We start from the raw sequence: 20,295 nt of genomic DNA, 5'->3' as shown, positions 1-20,295 counted from the left end.
CTTTTAAGAAAAGGAATGGCAGAAGCAATTTGTGATGAACTGACCTGCAACCCCCCATTCCTCGTCCCCCTGTGCCAGGAGGGTGGGGGGAGGTAGATCTGGGAAGAAAGGAAGGGGGAGGTGGAAGTGTTGTTTTTAAGATGTGGCTTTCTTTCTTGTTATCCTCTCTGAATGTGCTGTTAACTAATTACACTGGTTTGTCCCCAGGCCGAAATGGTTTTTGCTCAGGGCGGTGGGTGATTCCTCCCTGTTCTTATCTTGACTCTCAGTCCTTTTGTTACATTTTTCTCTTCTCCACCCCACTGAGCGGGAGGAGTGAATGAGCGGCCTCCTGGTTGTTACCCAGCATGAAGGAGTTAAAATTTTTGTCTAAGAATTTCATGAAGGGTTTAGTAGGTGGTTTACACATACCTAAAGAACATAACAAGATGACATCCTTGAAGCTGCCGGAAGTGATTAGAAGGGAGACTCTTTATCCAGAACTATCTGCCTTTGAATGGAACATCTCAGGAAATGTATAAGCTTTGTTCTCATGTTTTTGTGAACTGTGAGCATGCACAGCAGCAACTTGGGGAAAGGTAATTCCAGCAGGGGAAGATCGCTACCACCGACTCCTGGACCACCTGCCCTAAACATACCCCAGACCCAAAAGAAAGAGGCAGAGGAAGAGAACTGAGCATGTGAAGTAATTTACACGTAAAGCGAGAGAAAATGGTCCAGTTGTTTAGGAGAATAACAATGAATATGTGAACATGTTATGAATATGCATGATCACAGTGTAGAACCAAGTTCTGTCCAGGGGCCGGGGGTGCATGCCAGGAGGAGATATCCCCCAGGCACCCGGTGCTGCGATAAAGAATGCCTGCTTTCTAAAACTCCAAAACGAGTCTTGGAAAGTTCCGTTTCAATTGCCCCAACTTTTCGGGTATCGTGGTAGCTTAGTGGCCGGCTGGAGGCCGGTCACCAGTGGGGTTCCCCAGGGCTCAGTGCTGGGTCCAGTTCTGTTTAACATCTTTATCAATGACCTGGATGAGGGGATTGAATGTACCCTCAGTAAATTTGCGGACGACACCAAGCTGGGAGGCTGTGTCGATCTGCTCGAGGGTAGGGAGGCCCTTCAGAGGGATTTGAACAGACTGAATAGATTTTTGAATAGACTGAACAGATTTGAATATTCCGCACCTGGAATATTGTGTCCAGTTTTGGGCCCCTCGCTTTAAGAGAGATATTGAGCTCCTGGAGCGAGTCCAAAGAAGGGCAACGAAACTGGTCAAGGGGCTGGAAAATAAAACTTATGAGGAGCGGCTGAGGGAGTTGGGGCTGTTTAGCCTGGAGAAGAGGAGGCTGAGGGGAGACCTGATTACGGCCTATAAATACTTGAGAAAAGATGGTGGGGAGGTAGGGGAAGGGCTCTTTACATTAGTGATGGGAGATAGAACAAGAGGAAATGGGCATAAGCTTAGTCAGGGGAGATTCAGGTTGGATGTTAGGAAGTATTTCTTCTCTGAAAGGGTTGTCAGCCACTGGAATAAGCTGCCCAGGGAAGTGGTTGAGTCCCCATCCCTGGATGTGTTTAAGAATAGGGTGGATGAGCTACTTGAGGATATGGTTTAATGGGGATTAGGGATGGTTGGACTCGATGATCTCTAAGGTCTTTTCCAACCTAGAAATCTATGAATCTATGAATCTATGAAGGCTACCCACATCAAATGCAAGGAGGGAAAAGCAGCGGGGGAGCAAAAATCAGCGAGAAGGGGCCGGCACTGAGAGGGAGGGGAGGCCCTGTGGAGGGACCTCTGGTGCCGTGGCCGCCAGGCTGCCCTTCCTGCCGGCTGTTCACCTCTTCTCCGATCGCCGTGAGCGGAGCGGGGCAAGTGGCAGTGTTGAGGCCATCTGCGAGTGTTTCCTGCTGAAAGCAGGAATAGCTAGCCAGATTTTGTAGCCAGCTGGGTGTCTTGATTAGAGGAAAAGAACGCTGGAACAGAAAATCTTTATAGAGAACGAATAAAAATCCTGGGGTTTTGGAACACAGAAATACTCAAAGAGCAGAAAACAGCTCTTTGCCACACCAACCAGCATTTACATCAAATGTTACAATTCCTCTTCCACCAGGAACAGAAATGTCGAACAAGTCATCAGAAGACCTGATTTCTGCGATGGAGCGAATGAAGTAGGTTGATAACCAATAATGGAGCATCTTGCCCATGACCCTAAGTTCTCCATATCTTTGTTTCTTTCGTCCCTTCTTTAAAGTGTTAGCTTTAATGGTCAGCAATCTCTTGATGTGCCCCTGTTTATTGATCAGGGTAGAGCATAAGTTCTCTGAGGGGTGCAGAGGAGCTCGCAAGTGAAAAGAAGAAGAAGAGCAAAAGCCCAGGTTGGCCCAGTAACTTAAAGCTGATGAGGATGGCTTTAACTTGAGCACGAGATTTTTAAGCAGCTCGATATTTGGCAAAGAGCAGACACGCAGCGGTCAATTACGTGTGCTTCTGGAAGGCTTTCCGTCTGCTTTTGAAAACATCCCCTTGGCAATAAAAAGGGTGGAAGCACTTGGGCACGTGTCATCTTTCCCAGGTGTCAGCACGTGGTGTGAATGCTTCACTTCTCTCCCACACCTGACAGCAGACAGCGGAAGCATCCCGACGCTGGGATCCAACGGCGCGCAACATTGACTTCCTGGACAGTTTTCATCTCGCTCTTCTCCCTTTCTTATTTGTGGACTTCATAATGTTAGTTGGGACACTAAATTTTCCGAGATCTTTTCTAACACACAGTCTAAGAAATACAGCTGTGGCCCTTTTGGACGCGAATCCTCTTTCTCATTTACTTTTGCTTTTCTTCCTTCTCTCGCCTTTCATTCTGGGCCTATGCAAAAGATCTAGAAGAGGCTGGAAGGCGGAAGGTGGAAGCTGCTGTTGAGGGTTCCGTCATTTGCATATCTGAGGGCCCCCCCCGCCCCTCCCCCCCCCGCCCCGCCCCAGAGAACGTTTGGGTCACAATGGCAGTTTTGGAATGCTCCCTGCCAGTTGGGTCAACAGATCCAGCGCAGCCGGCAGGTGCAGTTGGAGCTCCTCTGTCTGGCCCAGACAGTACGTCCAGGACTAGTGACCCAGAAGAGAGGAGATTTGAATCTACAGGTCTCCTTAGACGACCTTCAGGAACTGTGGGTTGCGGGTGAGGACGGGCTCTCTTTCTCTGCTCCAGTGACTGGTGCCATTGCTCTCAGGAGGTGGACCAGCTTCAACAGGTGAATCTGCATTTCCCTGCTTCTGGGGGTTACGGGAGCTGTTTGGGAGGCGAGGGAGATGTCAATTCCCGGTCTTGAGCCAAGTTGGGCAGAGCAGAGGTGGCCTGTAATTTAGCTGGCCTCGATTCCTTACCTGGAATGTCCCGCCTGCACAAGTGCGCTAAGGTCCTCTTGAGCTCTGCAGGGGATATAACGCGTACAATCAGTGAATCTAGCGTGTGGTCTTTCCGACCAAATACAGAAGCGTTTGCTTTAGGATAAGAGAAACAGTACCCTCAGCTCCCTGCTTGTACTGCCTAACTCTCCGTTGCCTAAGAATGGGCCCGAGGTTGGCTGGGACACGGGTGTCTACGGTAGAGAAATCCACATTTAGTCAGAAGACTCCCATCCCGGTCTCCGGTGTTCCTCATCAGGTCTCTCCCAACTCCGCTCTTAGTCCTCCTTGAAGCCAAGTACAGCCTCTGACTCTTTTCTTTCTCTCTGTGTACTTTTTTTTTGCAGAAAGGAGGATCAGTCTTAGCCCTTCAGTTGCGGAAGAAAGTTTGTGTTGGAAGACCACACATGGATCTTCAAGTAGGTCTAATGAGATGCCTTTTCCTCTTCTGTTCCTCCCTGCTAAGCTTAGGCACTCTCTGTTTGCCCTGTTGCTGAGGGTCGCTGCCCAAGGCACTGCCCAGGGAGATTCTCTACGTCGTTTTGCGCCGTGACATCACAGGCATGGTGTGTTTGTGGGACGTAAGCTAACTAAATCGCATCAAAGTGAAAAAAGTGCTCCGCAACTTGCGAGAGATACTACTGGAATAGAATCCGAATGTAGGTATTTTGAACCAAAGATGCTTAACAAGTTAGGTAAAAATTTTTGGCTTGGCGCTCTACTTTTAGTTTGGCTTTACAGCTATTTTAGATTTAAACTTGGAATTGAAACCAGTTTGCTCAAATGGAGGTGGAAATCATGTTCAAATAGCCAAGCATTTCTTTCAAAGGAGAGTAAGCAATGCAGCAGCTAGAAGGGGTGGTTTGGCTTTCAAGCGTTGCGTATCTTTGCAGCCACATCTCCAAGTCCCTGCTCAAGCGGCCTAGAAAAACAATCTTTTTATTCTGAGTCACAACTCTTCCAAGCCACCCCCTTCTGAAAAACGGGTTTAGATGTTTCTTGCTAGAGACGTAGGCACTTAGTGGTTGGGCTGTGGCCTCTCAAGACTTCTCTCTCTCTTTCTTCAGAAGACTCTCGGGCTGCAGCAGGCGTCCGGATGCCGCCGTGACAATGGAGGATCCAAACAAAAAGCCAGTAAATTGCCAAGGAGGATTTGGCGAGTCAAAGGTGAGAGCCTGAGTCCCTCCTGTCCTAGCGAATGGCCTGCCCAGCTATGGGCTGATGGCACAGGCCACCTGCAATTCCGGGTCTTGGGCGCAAGTCTTCTGCGGTTCAGTATTTGCCTCCTTCCTCACAAAGGAAACCAAACACATCCAAAGAGATCCCTGTTACTTAGTTGAGGAAAACTTGTCTTGAGATCTGTTTGCCTCTTGGGGAGGACAGACTTGAGCCCAAAGAAGGAGAGTGCCCTCCCAAAGGGCTGCTGGACCTGTGTGTCCGTAATCTGAGAAAGCAGGAACAAATCCAGCGCTTGCCTTCAGGGATGTCTGAAAACTCACGCAACTGCTGAAGTTCACAGCGGATGCACAAGGAAGGATGCTTGTGATGCATTTTTATTTGGAAAACCATCTTGGCGTGGTCATTTCCATCCCGTTTTCCCTCTTGCCTTTTCTTTCCCAGGGAGTGAAGCCTACTGCAGCTCTTCAAGCTGCACAGGCAGCATTTCAGCGCCTGAGCTCCACGTCTCTGCTGCTGGAAGCCAAAGATCCTCTTCTTCTCACGAGTAAGCAAAGCAATTTGTCCTGCCTAGGGCAAGTGCTGCTAGTGCAAAGAGAGACTACTGCAGTTAAGACCTACGATAGCAGCCTGTATTGTAGTGACACTACAGTCACTGTAGTGAGTGTAGTGTCACTACAGTGACTGTACACAAAACAGTTGGGTGACACTACGCTCTCGGGCAGCACTTATGGCGATGAGAACTGTGGGACGAGAGAGAGGAAAAAGATGCTGTATTTGGAGCACCAACCTGTCAAGGTGCCGCATCAGCCCAACTGTAGGAGTGATATTCTGTGACGGTTTGGGTTTTTTTCTTCTTTTCAGGCAGTCAGCGAGGAACGCTTCTGATGGTGACAGTCACGGCGTTAAGCCACAAAATCCAGAGCAGTATGTGACTCCTCGGCAGCAGAACGAAGTCACAGTACATCATCTGCAGACAAAGCTGAAGGACTCTGAGAGCAAAGTTAAGGAAAGGTATACTTCCCTTCAGAAATCAGCGTTAGAATGATTTCCTCAGGAGCATTTAGGAATGCGAATCCTGCACGTTTTTACTCGTTTCTCGAGCACATCAAGTTTTCTTTAAGCAATGTAATCATGGTCAGTCTGACTCGGTTGTTTTCAGGTATTTCACGGTTTCGTGGCATGCTCTGTGAAAACGGACCATGCACTTTCCTGTCTCTCTTCTCTTCCTCGAACTATCCCAGCAGAATCTTTTCAAAGGAGAACTTTTTTCCGGGTCTCGTTTAGCATTGGCACTTTTTATCGATAAACCGCTTTCTGCCTGCCCTGCAAGCATGTCTTTCCTTAGTCTCCTGTTGTACCTCACTCAGGGAAACAGGAGTCCCCCTGCTGCCCGAAGGAAGGAAAAGCTCTTCCCCAAACCAGTGTGGCCGCTTGTGCTTTTGTCGCTTCGGTATCGAACTGTTCCCGGGAGCCCTTTGGGTGGACGCTTTTCCTAAAAGCGCCCTGAGAGCGGGCTCTCCAGCACACACAGGCCAGGCGGGCCCAAAGGGCCGTCTGAGTGGAGCCCCAAGGCAGGGAGCCAGCGCCCCCTGGGTCCAGCTCGGGATAGCCCCCCACCTCTGCATCGGCAAGGGCTGCATCTCACGCAGAGGCTCTTGCACTGTGCAGTCAGCACACGTGTGACACCGTTTTTCTTCTGCCACAGGGAAAGGGACATAGCAGAGCTGAAAGCTCAGCTGGCACGGATGAAGGAAGAGTGGATTGAGCAAGAGTGTAAGCGCGTGCAGGCGGAGCTGGCTTTCTTGGAAGCAAGAAAGGAAATTCAAGAACTCAAGCAGGTGGTGGAGGGCATGAAGAAGAGCTTGGCCGAGAAAGACCAAGAACTGCAGAAACACTTCCTCGCCATAAACATTGAAGACAAGAAGCTGGAATCTTTGGTGCAGAGCATGGAGGTGGCTCTGGGCAGCTCTGTGAGGGATGAGCAGTGCCTGGAGCACACGTGTGATGCGGAGGAGAAGCCGTTAGTGTCGTGTGCCACGATGCCAGACAGCCTGATGGCAGACGACGGAGCTTTGGAGGAGGTGGCAGGTAGTGGGCTGCTTGTTCAGGAGGACACTGGAGCTGCCGGGGCTGATTCCTCTGAAGGGAGTTTGCCACCACCACCACGGAGACGACTCATTCGGCTCCCTCCAGCTCTGCGCTCAATAGGGAGAGGCTTGAAAGCGGCATGGAGGAACATCTCACTTGTGCCCAGCAGGAGCAGAAAAGCAGCAAAGTGATGGTGGAACAGGCCATAACATAAAGAGTTACTGTTTATTTAGTTCTTTTATTGTAAAACTCCTTCATAATCACAAGTTCAATAAAGCATGTTAGAAGCGTTAAACCTGTGCGAGTATTTTGTTGTAGCAAAGCCAGAAAAAATACCGCGTCCCAGCCGAGCTGTCGGGCACAGGCTGAGCGTCAGGAGGCACTGCATCAGGGCAGGAGGAAGCACCAGGACCTGGAGAACGCATAGAGATATACTAACTCAAAGACTTGTGCCTTAAGTTGTGGTTTAATTAAATGTGGTGGCACGGCTTGGAGAGCTCCAAAGTGCCCCCCTCCTGGGGCACCCATTGGGTGGAGTTTGTCTTGCTGGGACTGCTGAGGTTCGTCAGGCACAGCACAGCTGGAGCAGAGACAGGACTGAGACCTGAGAGAAACAACTACGCAGACACCAGGTCAGCAAAGATGGAGCGGGAGTCGGTGTGCCGGAGCTGAGGTTCCCTGCAGCCCGTGGTGAGACGGAGATTAACGGTGGAGCAGAGATCCACCTGCAGCCTGTAGCAAACCCCATGCTGGAGCAGAGACGCCTGCACACAAGAGAGTTCCTGGATGTGGTGGCCGAAACGCACAGACTCCGTAGATGTGATACGAGAGACCTTTATTACAGTTACAAGCCGTTTTTTCGGACTATTCTTCTAGCCATGATGTGTCCACGCGCCCTTTGCTTAGTTATGATTGGTTACAACCAGTAGTGCACGCGCCTATTTAGCTTTACTATTGGCTATGCCTAAAAAAGCATTTTTTTCTCTCTGCTAAGCTAAATATCAGCTTCTCGCACTCCCCATATCAGTTTCCCATACTCCCTATGCCAGCTTCTCACACTCCCTACGCCAGCTTCTCACACTCCCTTTTCTTTTTTGTTCTCTTTATCGGTTTTTCCCAACTCGTCAAGAACACAGACTTCAATCATCAAGATCAGATCCTAACTGTGACTGTGTGTACGATTCCACACCTGGAGGATTGTCTGGCGGGAAGAACTTCCCACGCTGCTGGAGACCGACCGTGGAGCAGAGTGAGGAGGGAATCCACATGTGCAGTCTGTGAGGAGGGAATCCACACTGCAGAAGGTGGCTGCACCCTAAGATGCTATGAATCCACGGGCAAAGCCTGTGCTGGAGCAATCCAATGGGTAAGGACTGCATCCTTACCATTCCGTCTGCTTTTGAAAACATCCCCTTGGCAATAAAAAGGGTGGAAGCACTTGGGCACGTGTCATCTTTCCCAGGTGTCAGCACATGGTGTGAATGCTTCACTTCTCTCCCACACCTGACAGCAGACAGCGGAAGCATCCCGACGCTGGGATCCAACGGCGCGCAACATTGACTTCCTGGACAGTTTTCATCTCGCTTTTCTCCCTTTCTTATTTGTGGACTTCATAATGTTAGTTGGGACACTAAATTTTCCGAGATCTTTTCTAACACACAGTCTAAGAAATACAGCTGTGGCCCTTTTGGACGCAAATCCTCTTTCTCATTTACTTTTGCTTTTCTTCCTTCTCTCGCCTTTCATTCTGGGCCTATGCAAAAGATCTAGAAGAGGCTGGAAGGCGGAAGGTGGAAGCTGCTGTTGAGGGTTCCGTCATTTGCATATCTGAGGGCCCCCCCCGCCCCTCCCCCCCCCCGCCCCGCCCCAGAGAACGTTTGGGTCACAATGGCAGTTTTGGAATGCTCCCTGCCAGTTGGGTCAACAGATCCAGCGCAGCCGGCAGGTGCAGTTGGAGCTCCTCTGTCTGGCCCAGACAGTACGTCCAGGACTAGTGACCCAGAAGAGAGGAGATTTGAATCTACAGGTCTCCTTAGACGACCTTCAGGAACTGTGGGTTGCGGGTGAGGACGGGCTCTCTTTCTCTGCTCCAGTGACTGGTGCCATTGCTCTCAGGAGGTGGACCAGCTTCAACAGGTGAATCTGCATTTCCCTGCTTCTGGGGGTTACGGGAGCTGTTTGGGAGGCGAGGGAGATGTCAATTCCCGGTCTTGAGCCAAGTTGGGCAGAGCAGAGGTGGCCTGTAATTTAGCTGGCCTCGATTCCTTACCTGGAATGTCCCGCCTGCACAAGTGCGCTAAGGTCCTCTTGAGCTCTGCAGGGGATATAACGCGTACAATCAGTGAATCTAGCGTGTGGTCTTTCCGACCAAATACAGAAGCGTTTGCTTTAGGATAAGAGAAACAGTACCCTCAGCTCCCTGCTTGTACTGCCTAACTCTCCGTTGCCTAAGAATGGGCCCGAGGTTGGCTGGGACACGGGTGTCTACGGTAGAGAAATCCACATTTAGTCAGAAGACTCCCATCCCGGTCTCCGGTGTTCCTCATCAGGTCTCTCCCAACTCCGCTCTTAGTCCTCCTTGAAGCCAAGTACAGCCTCTGACTCTTTTCTTTCTCTCTGTGTACTTTTTTTTTGCAGAAAGGAGGATCAGTCTTAGCCCTTCAGTTGCGGAAGAAAGTTTGTGTTGGAAGACCACACATGGATCTTCAAGTAGGTCTAATGAGATGCCTTTTCCTCTTCTGTTCCTCCCTGCTAAGCTTAGGCACTCTCTGTTTGCCCTGTTGCTGAGGGTCGCTGCCCAAGGCACTGCCCAGGGAGATTCTCTACGTCGTTTTGCGCCGTGACATCACAGGCATGGTGTGTTTGTGGGACGTAAGCTAACTAAATCGCATCAAAGTGAAAAAAGTGCTCCGCAACTTGCGAGAGATACTACTGGAATAGAATCCGAATGTAGGTATTTTGAACCAAAGATGCTTAACAAGTTAGGTAAAAATTTTTGGCTTGGCGCTCTACTTTTAGTTTGGCTTTACAGCTATTTTAGATTTAAACTTGGAATTGAAACCAGTTTGCTCAAATGGAGGTGGAAATCATGTTCAAATAGCCAAGCATTTCTTTCAAAGGAGAGTAAGCAATGCAGCAGCTAGAAGGGGTGGTTTGGCTTTCAAGCGTTGCGTATCTTTGCAGCCACATCTCCAAGTCCCTGCTCAAGCGGCCTAGAAAAACAATCTTTTTATTCTGAGTCACAACTCTTCCAAGCCACCCCCTTCTGAAAAACGGGTTTAGATGTTTCTTGCTAGAGACGTAGGCACTTAGTGGTTGGGCTGTGGCCTCTCAAGACTTCTCTCTCTCTTTCTTCAGAAGACTCTCGGGCTGCAGCAGGCGTCCGGATGCCGCCGTGACAATGGAGGATCCAAACAAAAAGCCAGTAAATTGCCAAGGAGGATTTGGCGAGTCAAAGGTGAGAGCCTGAGTCCCTCCTGTCCTAGCGAATGGCCTGCCCAGCTATGGGCTGATGGCACAGGCCACCTGCAATTCCGGGTCTTGGGCGCAAGTCTTCTGCGGTTCAGTATTTGCCTCCTTCCTCACAAAGGAAACCAAACACATCCAAAGAGATCCCTGTTACTTAGTTGAGGAAAACTTGTCTTGAGATCTGTTTGCCTCTTGGGGAGGACAGACTTGAGCCCAAGGAAGGAGAGTGCCCTCCCAAAGGGCTGCTGGACCTGTGTGTCCGTAATCTGAGAAAGCAGGAACAAATCCAGCGCTTGCCTTCAGGGATGTCTGAAAACTCACGCAACTGCTGAAGTTCACAGCGGATGCACAAGGAAGGATGCTTGTGATGCATTTTTATTTGGAAAACCATCTTGGCGTGGTCATTTCCATCCCGTTTTCCCTCTTGCCTTTTCTTTCCCAGGGAGTGAAGCCTACTGCAGCTCTTCAAGCTGCACAGGCAGCATTTCAGCGCCTGAGCTCCACGTCTCTGCTGCTGGAAGCCAAAGATCTTCTTCTTCTCACGAGTAAGCAAAGCAATTTGTCCTGCCTAGGGCAAGTGCTGCTAGTGCAAAGAGAGACTACTGCAGTTAAGACCTACGATAGCAGCCTGTATTGTAGTGACACTACAGTCACTGTAGTGAGTGTAGTGTCACTACAGTGACTGTACACAAAACAGTTGGGTGACACTACGCTCTCGGGCAGCACTTATGGCGATGAGAACTGTGGGACGAGAGAGAGGAAAAAGATGCTGTATTTGGAGCACCAAACCTGTCAAGGTGCCGCATCAGCCCAACTGTAGGAGTGATATTCTGTGACGGTTTGGGTTTTTTTCTTCTTTTCAGGCAGTCAGCGAGGAACGCTTCTGATGGTGACAGTCACGGCGTTAAGCCACAAAATCCAGAGCAGTATGTGACTCCTCGGCAGCAGAACGAAGTCACAGTACATCATCTGCAGACAAAGCTGAAGGACTCTGAGAGCAAAGTTAAGGAAAGGTATACTTCCCTTCAGAAATCAGCGTTAGAATGATTTCCTCAGGAGCATTTAGGAATGCGAATCCTGCACGTTTTTACTCGTTTCTCGAGCACATCAAGTTTTCTTTAAGCAATGTAATCATGGTCAGTCTGACTCGGTTGTTTTCAGGTATTTCACGGTTTCGTGGCATGCTCTGTGAAAACGGACCATGCACTTTCCTGTCTCTCTTCTCTTCCTCGAACTATCCCAGCAGAATCTTTTCAAAGGAGAACTTTTTTCCGGGTCTCGTTTAGCATTGGCACTTTTTATCGATAAACCGCTTTCTGCCTGCCCTGCAAGCATGTCTTTCCTTAGTCTCCTGTTGTACCTCACTCAGGGAAACAGGAGTCCCCCTGCTGCCCGAAGGAAGGAAAAGCTCTTCCCCAAACCAGTGTGGCCGCTTGTGCTTTTGTCGCTTCGGTATCGAACTGTTCCCGGGAGCCCTTTGGGTGGACGCTTTTCCTAAAAGCGCCCTGAGAGCGGGCTCTCCAGCACACACAGGCCAGGCGGGCCCAAAGGGCCGTCTGAGTGGAGCCCCAAGGCAGGGAGCCAGCGCCCCCTGGGTCCAGCTCGGGATAGCCCCCCACCTCTGCATCGGCAAGGGCTGCATCTCACGCAGAGGCTCTTGCACTGTGCAGTCAGCACACGTGTGACACCTTTTTCCTTCTGCCACAGGGAAAGGGACATAGCAGAGCTGAAAGCTCAGCTGGCACGGATGAAGGAAGAGTGGATTGAGCAAGAGTGTAAGCGCGTGCAGGCGGAGCTGGCTTTCTTGGAAGCAAGAAAGGAAATTCAAGAACTCAAGCAGGTGGTGGAGGGCATGAAGAAGAGCTTGGCCGAGAAAGACCAAGAACTGCAGAAACACTTCCTCGCCATAAACATTGAAGACAAGAAGCTGGAATCTTTGGTGCAGAGCATGGAGGTGGCTCTGGGCAGCTCTGTGAGGGATGAGCAGTGCCTGGAGCACACGTGTGATGCGGAGGAGAAGCCGTTAGTGTCGTGTGCCACGATGCCAGACAGCCTGATGGCAGACGACGGAGCTTTGGAGGAGGTGGCAGGTAGTGGGCTGCTTGTTCAGGAGGACACTGGAGCTGCCGGGGCTGATTCCTCTGAAGGGAGTTTGCCACCACCACCACGGAGACGACTCATTCGGCTCCCTCCAGCTCTGCGCTCAATAGGGAGAGGCTTGAAAGCGGCATGGAGGAACATCTCACTTGTGCCCAGCAGGAGCAGAAAAGCAGCAAAGTGATGGTGGAACAGGCCATAACATAAAGAGTTACTGTTTATTTAGTTCTTTTATTGTAAAACTCCTTCATAATCACAAGTTCAATAAAGCATGTTAGAAGCGTTAAACCTGTGCGAGTATTTTGTTGTAGCAAAGCCAGAAAAAATACCGCGTCCCAGCCGAGCTGTCGGGCACAGGCTGAGCGTCAGGAGGCACTGCATCAGGGCAGGAGGAAGCACCAGGACCTGGAGAACGCATAGAGATAATACTAACTCAAAGACTTGTGCCTTAAGTTGTGGTTTAATTAAATGTGGTGGCACGGCTTGGAGAGCTCCAAAGTGCCCCCCTCCTGGGGCACCCATTGGGTGGAGTTTGTCTTGCTGGGACTGCTGAGGTTCGTCAGGCACAGCACAGCTGGAGCAGAGACAGGACTGAGACCTGAGAGAAACAACTACGCAGACACCAGGTCAGCAAAGATGGAGCGGGAGTCGGTGTGCCGGAGCTGAGGTTCCCCTGCAGCCCGTGGTGAGACGGAGATTAACGGTGGAGCAGAGATCCACCTGCAGCCTGTAGCAAACCCCATGCTGGAGCAGAGACGCCTGCACACAAGAGAGTTCCTGGATGTGGTGGCCGAAACGCACAGACTCCGTAGATGTGATACGAGAGACCTTTATTTACAGTTACAAGCCGTTTTTTCGGACTATTCTTCTAGCCATGATGTGTCCACGCGCCCTTTGCTTAGTTATGATTGGTTACAACCAGTAGTGCACGCACCTATTTTAGCTTTACTATTGGCTATGCCTAAAAAAGCATTTTTTTCTCTCTGCTAAGCTAAATATCAGCTTCTCGCACTCCCCATATCAGCTTCTCACACTCCCTATGCCAGCTTCTCACACTCCCTACGCCAGCTTCTCACACTCCCTTTTCTTTTTTGTTCTCTTTATCGGTTTTTCCCAACTCGTCAAGAACACAGACTTCAATCATCAAGATCAGATCCTAACTGTGACTGTGTGTACGATTCCACACCTGGAGGATTGTCTGGCGGGAAGAACTTCCCACGCTGCTGGAGACCGACCGTGGAGCAGAGTGAGGAGGGAATCCACATGTGCAGTCTGTGAGGAGGGAATCCACACTGCAGAAGGTGGCTGCACCCTAAGATGCTATGAATCCACGGGCAAAGCCTGTGCTGGAGCAATCCAATGGGTAAGGACTGCATCCTTACCATTCCGTCTGCTTTTGAAAACATCCCCTTGGCAATAAAAAGGGTGGAAGCACTTGGGCACGTGTCATCTTTCCCAGGTGTCAGCACGTGGTGTGAATGCTTCACTTCTCTCCCACACCTGACAGCAGACAGCGGAAGCATCCCGACGCTGGGATCCAACGGCGCGCAACATTGACTTCCTGGACAGTTTTCATCTCGCTTTTCTCCCTTTCTTATTTGTGGACTTCATAATGTTAGTTGGGACACTAAATTTTCCGAGATCTTTTCTAACACAGAGTCTAAGAAATACAGCTGTGGCCCTTTTGGACGCAAATCCTCTTTCTCATTTACTTTTGCTTTTCTTCCTTCTCTCGCCTTTCATTCTGGGCCTATGCAAAAGATCTAGAAGAGGCTGGAAGGCGGAAGGTGGAAGCTGCTGTTGAGGGTTCCGTCATTTGCATATCTGAGGGCCCCCCCCGCCCCCTCCCCCCCCCGCCCCGCCCCAGAGAACGTTTGGGTCACAATGGCAGTTTTGGAATGCTCCCTGCCAGTTGGGTCAACAGATCCAGCGCAGCCGGCAGGTGCAGTTGGAGCTCCTCTGTCTGGCCCAGACAGTACGTCCAGGACTAGTGACCCAGAAGAGAGGAGATTTGAATCTACAGGTCTCCTTAGACGACCTTCAGGAACTGTGGGTTGCGGGTGAGGACGGGCTCTCTTTCTCTGCTCCAGTGACTGGTGCCATTGCTCTCAGGAGGTGGACCAGCTTCAACAGGTGAATCTGCATTTCCCTGCTTCTGGGGGTTACGGGAGCTGTTTGGGAGGCGAGGGAGATGTCAATTCCCGGTCTTGAGCCAAGTTGGGCAGAGCAGAGGTGGCCTGTAATTTAGCTGGCCTCGATTCCTTACCTGGAATGTCCCGCCTGCACAAGTGCGCTAAGGTCCTCTTGAGCTCTGCAGGGGATATAACGCGTACAATCAGTGAATCTAGCGTGTGGTCTTTCCGACCAAATACAGAAGCGTTTGCTTTAGGATAAGAGAAACAGTACCCTCAGCTCCCTGCTTGTACTGCCTAACTCTCCGTTGCCTAAGAATGGGCCCGAGGTTGGCTGGGACACGGGTGTCTACGGTAGAGAAATCCACATTTAGTCAGAAGACTCCCATCCCGGTCTCCGGTGTTCCTCATCAGGTCTCTCCCAACTCCGCTCTTAGTCCTCCTTGAAGCCAAGTACAGCCTCTGACTCTTTTCTTTCTCTCTGTGTACTTTTTTTTTGCAGAAAGGAGGATCAGTCTTAGCCCTTCAGTTGCGGAAGAAAGTTTGTGTTGGAAGACCACACATGGATCTTCAAGTAGGTCTAATGAGATGCCTTTTCCTCTTCTGTTCCTCCCTGCTAAGCTTAGGCACTCTCTGTTTGCCCTGTTGCTGAGGGTCGCTGCCCAAGGCACTGCCCAGGGAGATTCTCTACGTCGTTTTGCGCCGTGAAATCACAGGCATGGTGTGTTTGTGGGACGTAAGCTAACTAAATCGCATCAAAGTGAAAAAAGTGCTCCGCAACTTGCGAGAGATACTACTGGAATAGAATCCGAATGTAGGTATTTTGAACCAAAGATGCTTAACAAGTTAGGTAAAAATTTTTGGCTTGGCGCTCTACTTTTAGTTTGGCTTTACAGCTATTTTAGATTTAAACTTGGAATTGAAACCAGTTTGCTCAAATGGAGGTGGAAATCATGTTCAAATAGCCAAGCATTTCTTTCAAAGGAGAGTAAGCAATGCAGCAGCTAGAAGGGGTGGTTTGGCTTTCAAGCGTTGCGTATCTTTGCAGCCACATCTCCAAGTCCCTGCTCAAGCGGCCTAGAAAAACAATCTTTTTATTCTGAGTCACAACTCTTCCAAGCCACCCCCTTCTGAAAAACGGGTTTAGATGTTTCTTGCTAGAGACGTAGGCACTTAGTGGTTGGGCTGTGGCCTCTCAAGACTTCTCTCTCTCTTTCTTCAGAAGACTCTCGGGCTGCAGCAGGCGTCCGGATGCCGCCGTGACAATGGAGGATCCAAACAAAAAGCCAGTAAATTGCCAAGGAGGATTTGGCGAGTCAAAGGTGAGAGCCTGAGTCCCTCCTGTCCTAGCGAATGGCCTGCCCAGCTATGGGCTGATGGCACAGGCCACCTGCAATTCCGGGTCTTGGGCGCAAGTCTTCTGCGGTTCAGTATTTGCCTCCTTCCTCACAAAGGAAACCAAACACATCCAAAGAGATCCCTGTTACTTAGTTGAGGAAAACTTGTCTTGAGATCTGTTTGCCTCTTGGGGAGGACAGACTTGAGCCCAAAGAAGGAGAGTGCCCTCCCAAAGGGCTGCTGGACCTGTGTGTCCGTAATCTGAGAAAGCAGGAACAAATCCAGCGCTTGCCTTCAGGGATGTCTGAAAACTCACGCAACTGCTGAAGTTCACAGCGGATGCACAAGGAAGGATGCTTGTGATGCATTTTTATTTGGAAAACCATCTTGGCGTGGTCATTTCCATCCCGTTTTCCCTCTTGCCTTTTCTTTCCCAGGGAGTGAAGCCTACTGCAGCTCTTCAAGCTGCACAGGCAGCATTTCAGCGCCTGAGCTCCACGTCTCTGCTGCTGGAAGCCAAAGATCTTCTTCTTCTCACGAGTAAGCAAAGCAATTTGTCCTGCCTAGGGCAAGTGCTGCTAGTGCAAAGAGAGACTACTGCAGTTAAGACCTACGATAGCAGCCTGTATTGTAGTGACACTACAGTCACTGTAGTGAGTGTAGTGTCACTACAGTGACTGTACACAAAACAGTTGGGTGACACTACGCTCTCGGGCAGCACTTATGGCGATGAGAACTGTGGGACGAGAGAGAGGAAAAAGATGCTGTATTTGGAGCACCAAACCTGTCAAGGTGCCGCATCAGCCCAACTGTAGGAGTGATATTCTGTGACGGTTTGGGTTTTTTTCTTCTTTTCAGGCAGTCAGCGAGGAACGCTTCTGATGGTGACAGTCACGGCGTTAAGCCACAAAATCCAGAGCAGTATGTGACTCCTCGGCAGCAGAACGAAGTCACAGTACATCATCTGCAGACAAAGCTGAAGGACTCTGAGAGCAAAGTTAAGGAAAGGTATACTTCCCTTCAGAAATCAGCGTTAGAATGATTTCCTCAGGAGCATTTAGGAATGCGAATCCTGCACGTTTTTACTCGTTTCTCGAGCACATCAAGTTTTCTTTAAGCAATGTAATCATGGTCAGTCTGACTCGGTTGTTTTCAGGTATTTCACGGTTTCGTGGCATGCTCTGTGAAAACGGACCATGCACTTTCCTGTCTCTCTTCTCTTCCTCGAACTATCCCAGCAGAATCTTTTCAAAGGAGAACTTTTTTCCGGGTCTCGTTTAGCATTGGCACTTTTTATCGATAAACCGCTTTCTGCCTGCCCTGCAAGCATGTCTTTCCTTAGTCTCCTGTTGTACCTCACTCAGGGAAACAGGAGTCCCCCTGCTGCCCGAAGGAAGGAAAAGCTCTTCCCCAAACCAGTGTGGCCGCTTGTGCTTTTGTCGCTTCGGTATCGAACTGTTCCCGGGAGCCCTTTGGGTGGACGCTTTTCCTAAAAGCGCCCTGAGAGCGGGCTCTCCAGCACACACAGGCCAGGCGGGCCCAAAGGGCCGTCTGAGTGGAGCCCCAAGGCAGGGAGCCAGCGCCCCCTGGGTCCAGCTCGCGATAGCCCCCCACCTCTGCATCGGCAAGGGCTGCATCTCACGCAGAGGCTCTTGCACTGTGCAGTCAGCACACGTGTGACACCGTTTTCCTTCTGCCACAGGGAAAGGGACATAGCAGAGCTGAAAGCTCAGCTGGCACGGATGAAGGAAGAGTGGATTGAGCAAGAGTGTAAGCGCGTGCAGGCGGAGCTGGCTTTCTTGGAAGCAAGAAAGGAAATTCAAGAACTCAAGCAGGTGGTGGAGGGCATGAAGAAGAGCTTGGCCGAGAAAGACCAAGAACTGCAGAAACACTTCCTCGCCATAAACATTGAAGACAAGAAGCTGGAATCTTTGGTGCAGAGCATGGAGGTGGCTCTGGGCAGCTCTGTGAGGGATGAGCAGTGCCTGGAGCACACGTGTGATGCGGAGGAGAAGCCGTTAGTGTCGTGTGCCACCATGCCAGACAGCCTGATGGCAGACGACGGAGCTTTGGAGGAGGTGGCAGGTAGTGGGCTGCTTGTTCAGGAGGACACTGGAGCTGCCGGGGCTGATTCCTCTGAAGGGAGTTTGCCACCACCACCACGGAGACGACTCATTCGGCTCCCTCCAGCTCTGCGCTCAATAGGGAGAGGCTTGAAAGCGGCATGGAGGAACATCTCACTTGTGCCCAGCAGGAGCAGAAAAGCAGCAAAGTGATGGTGGAACAGGCCATAACATAAAGAGTTACTGTTTATTTAGTTCTTTTATTGTAAAACTCCTTCATAATCACAAGTTCAATAAAGCATGTTAGAAGCGTTAAACCTGTGCGAGTATTTTGTTGTAGCAAAGCCAGAAAAAATACCGCGTCCCAGCCGAGCTGTCGGGCACAGGCTGAGCGTCAGGAGGCACTGCATCAGGGCAGGAGGAAGCACCAGGACCTGGAGAACGCATAGAGATAATACTAACTCAAAGACTTGTGCCTTAAGTTGTGGTTTAATTAAATGTGGTGGCACGGCTTGGAGAGCTCCAAAGTGCCCCCCTCCTGGGGCACCCATTGGGTGGAGTTTGTCTTGCTGGGACTGCTGAGGTTTGTCAGGCACAGCACAGCTGGAGCAGAGACAGGACTGAGACCTGAGAGAAACAACTACGCAGACACCAGGTCAGCAAAGATGGAGCGGGAGTCGGTGTGCCGGAGCTGAGGTTCCCCTGCAGCCCGTGGTGAGACGGAGATTAACGGTGGAGCAGAGATCCACCTGCAGCCTGTAGCAAACCCCATGCTGGAGCAGAGACGCCTGCACACAAGAGAGTTCCTGGATGTGGTGGCCGAAACGCACAGACTCCGTAGATGTGATACGAGAGACCTTTATTTACAGTTACAAGCCGTTTTTTCGGACTATTCTTCTAGCCATGATGTGTCCACGCGCCCTTTGCTTAGTTATGATTGGTTACAACCAGTAGTGCACGCGCCTATTTTAGCTTTACTATTGGCTATGCCTAAAAAAGCATTTTTTTCTCTCTGCTAAGCTAAATATCAGCTTCTCGCACTCCCCATATCAGTTTCCCATACTCCCTATGCCAGCTTCTCACACTCCCTATGCCAGCTTCTCACACTCCCTACGCCAGCTTCTCACACTCCCTTTTCTTTTTTGTTCTCTTTATCGGTTTTTCCCAACTCGTCAAGAACACAGACTTCAATCATCAAGATCAGATCCTAACTGTGACTGTGTGTACGATTCCACACCTGGAGGATTGTCTGGCGGGAAGAACTTCCCACGCTGCTGGAGACCGACCGTGGAGCAGAGTGAGGAGGGAATCCACATGTGCAGTCTGTGAGGAGGGAATCCACACTGCAGAAGGTGGCTGCACCCTAAGATGCTATGAATCCACGGGCAAAGCCTGTGCTGGAGCAATCCGATGGGTAAGGACTGCATCCTGCGGGAAGGACTCACGATGGAGAAGCCTGTGGACTGTCCCTTGAGTATGAGATCCACTGGCACAGGGGAAAAGAGGGAAAAGAGTGTAAGAAGTCCTCCTCTTTTAAGAAAAGGAATGGCAGAAGCAATTTGTGATGAACTGACCTGCAACCCCCCATTCCTCGTCCCCCTGTGCCACGAGGGTGGGGGGAGGTAGATCTGGGAAGAAAGGAAGGGGGAGGTGGAAGTGTTGTTTTTAAGATGTGGCTTTCTTTCTTGTTATCCTCTCTGAATGTGCTGTTAACTAATTACACTGGTTTGTCCCCAGGCCGAAATGGTTTTTGCTCAGGGCGGTGGGTGATTCCTCCCTGTTCTTATCTTGACTCTCAGTCCTTTTGTTACATTTTTCTCTTCTCCACCCCACTGAGCGGGAGGAGTGAATGAGCGGCCTCCTGGTTGTTACCCAGCATGAAGGAGTTAAAATTTTTGTCTAAGAATTTCATGAAGGGTTTAGTAGGTGGTTTACACATACCTAAAGAACATAACAAGATGACATCCTTGAAGCTGCCGGAAGTGATTAGAAGGGAGACTCTTTATCCAGAACTATCTGCCTTTGAATGGAACATCTCAGGAAATGTATAAGCTTTGTTCTCATGTTTTTGTGAACTGTGAGCATGCACAGCAGCAACTTGGGGAAAGGTAATTCCAGCAGGGGAAGATCGCTACCACCGACTCCTGGACCACCTGCCCTAAACATACCCCAGACCCAAAAGAAAGAGGCAGAGGAAGAGAACTGAGCATGTGAAGTAATTTACACGTAAAGCGAGAGAAAATGGTCCAGTTGTTTAGGAGAATAACAATGAATATGTGAACATGTTATGAATATGCATGATCACAGTGTAGAACCAAGTTCTGTCCAGGGGCCGGGGGTGCATGCCAGGAGGAGATATCCCCCAGGCACCCGGTGCTGCGATAAAGAATGCCTGCTTTCTAAAACTCCAAAACGAGTCTTGGAAAGTTCCGTTTCAATTGCCCCAACTTTTCGGGTATCGTGGTAGCTTAGTGGCCGGCTGGAGGCCGGTCACCAGTGGGGTTCCCCAGGGCTCAGTGCTGGGTCCAG

The 20,295-nt window shown here is 50.2% G+C and overlaps 1 protein-coding gene and 1 pseudogene across 1 annotated transcript; both read left to right on the top strand.

Annotated features, from left to right (window-relative positions):
• The first annotated feature begins 5,373 nt into the window (after nt 1-5,373).
• LOC147526344 (syntabulin pseudogene) lies at nt 5,374-8,228 on the top strand (annotated as a pseudogene).
• A 1,570-nt stretch (nt 8,229-9,798) lies between these two features.
• Nucleotides 9,799-17,979, top strand: LOC147526343 (uncharacterized). The gene is made up of 10 exons (XM_086629298.1): nt 9,799-9,819; nt 9,981-10,125; nt 10,579-10,681; nt 11,000-11,149; nt 11,844-12,226; nt 15,019-15,101; nt 15,543-15,687; nt 16,141-16,243; nt 16,562-16,711; nt 17,406-17,979. Exons 1-10 carry the CDS (start codon nt 9,799-9,801, stop codon nt 17,977-17,979), a joined length of 1,857 nt encoding a protein of 618 aa, XP_086485424.1.
• The last annotated feature ends 2,316 nt before the right edge of the window (nt 17,980-20,295 follow it).

Source organism: Tauraco erythrolophus, chromosome Z (assembly GCF_009769465.1).
Source record: "Tauraco erythrolophus isolate bTauEry1 chromosome Z, bTauEry1.pri, whole genome shotgun sequence".
Taxonomy (NCBI): domain Eukaryota; kingdom Metazoa; phylum Chordata; class Aves; order Musophagiformes; family Musophagidae; genus Tauraco; species Tauraco erythrolophus.
This window is presented reverse-complemented; position numbering and strand designations above follow the sequence as displayed.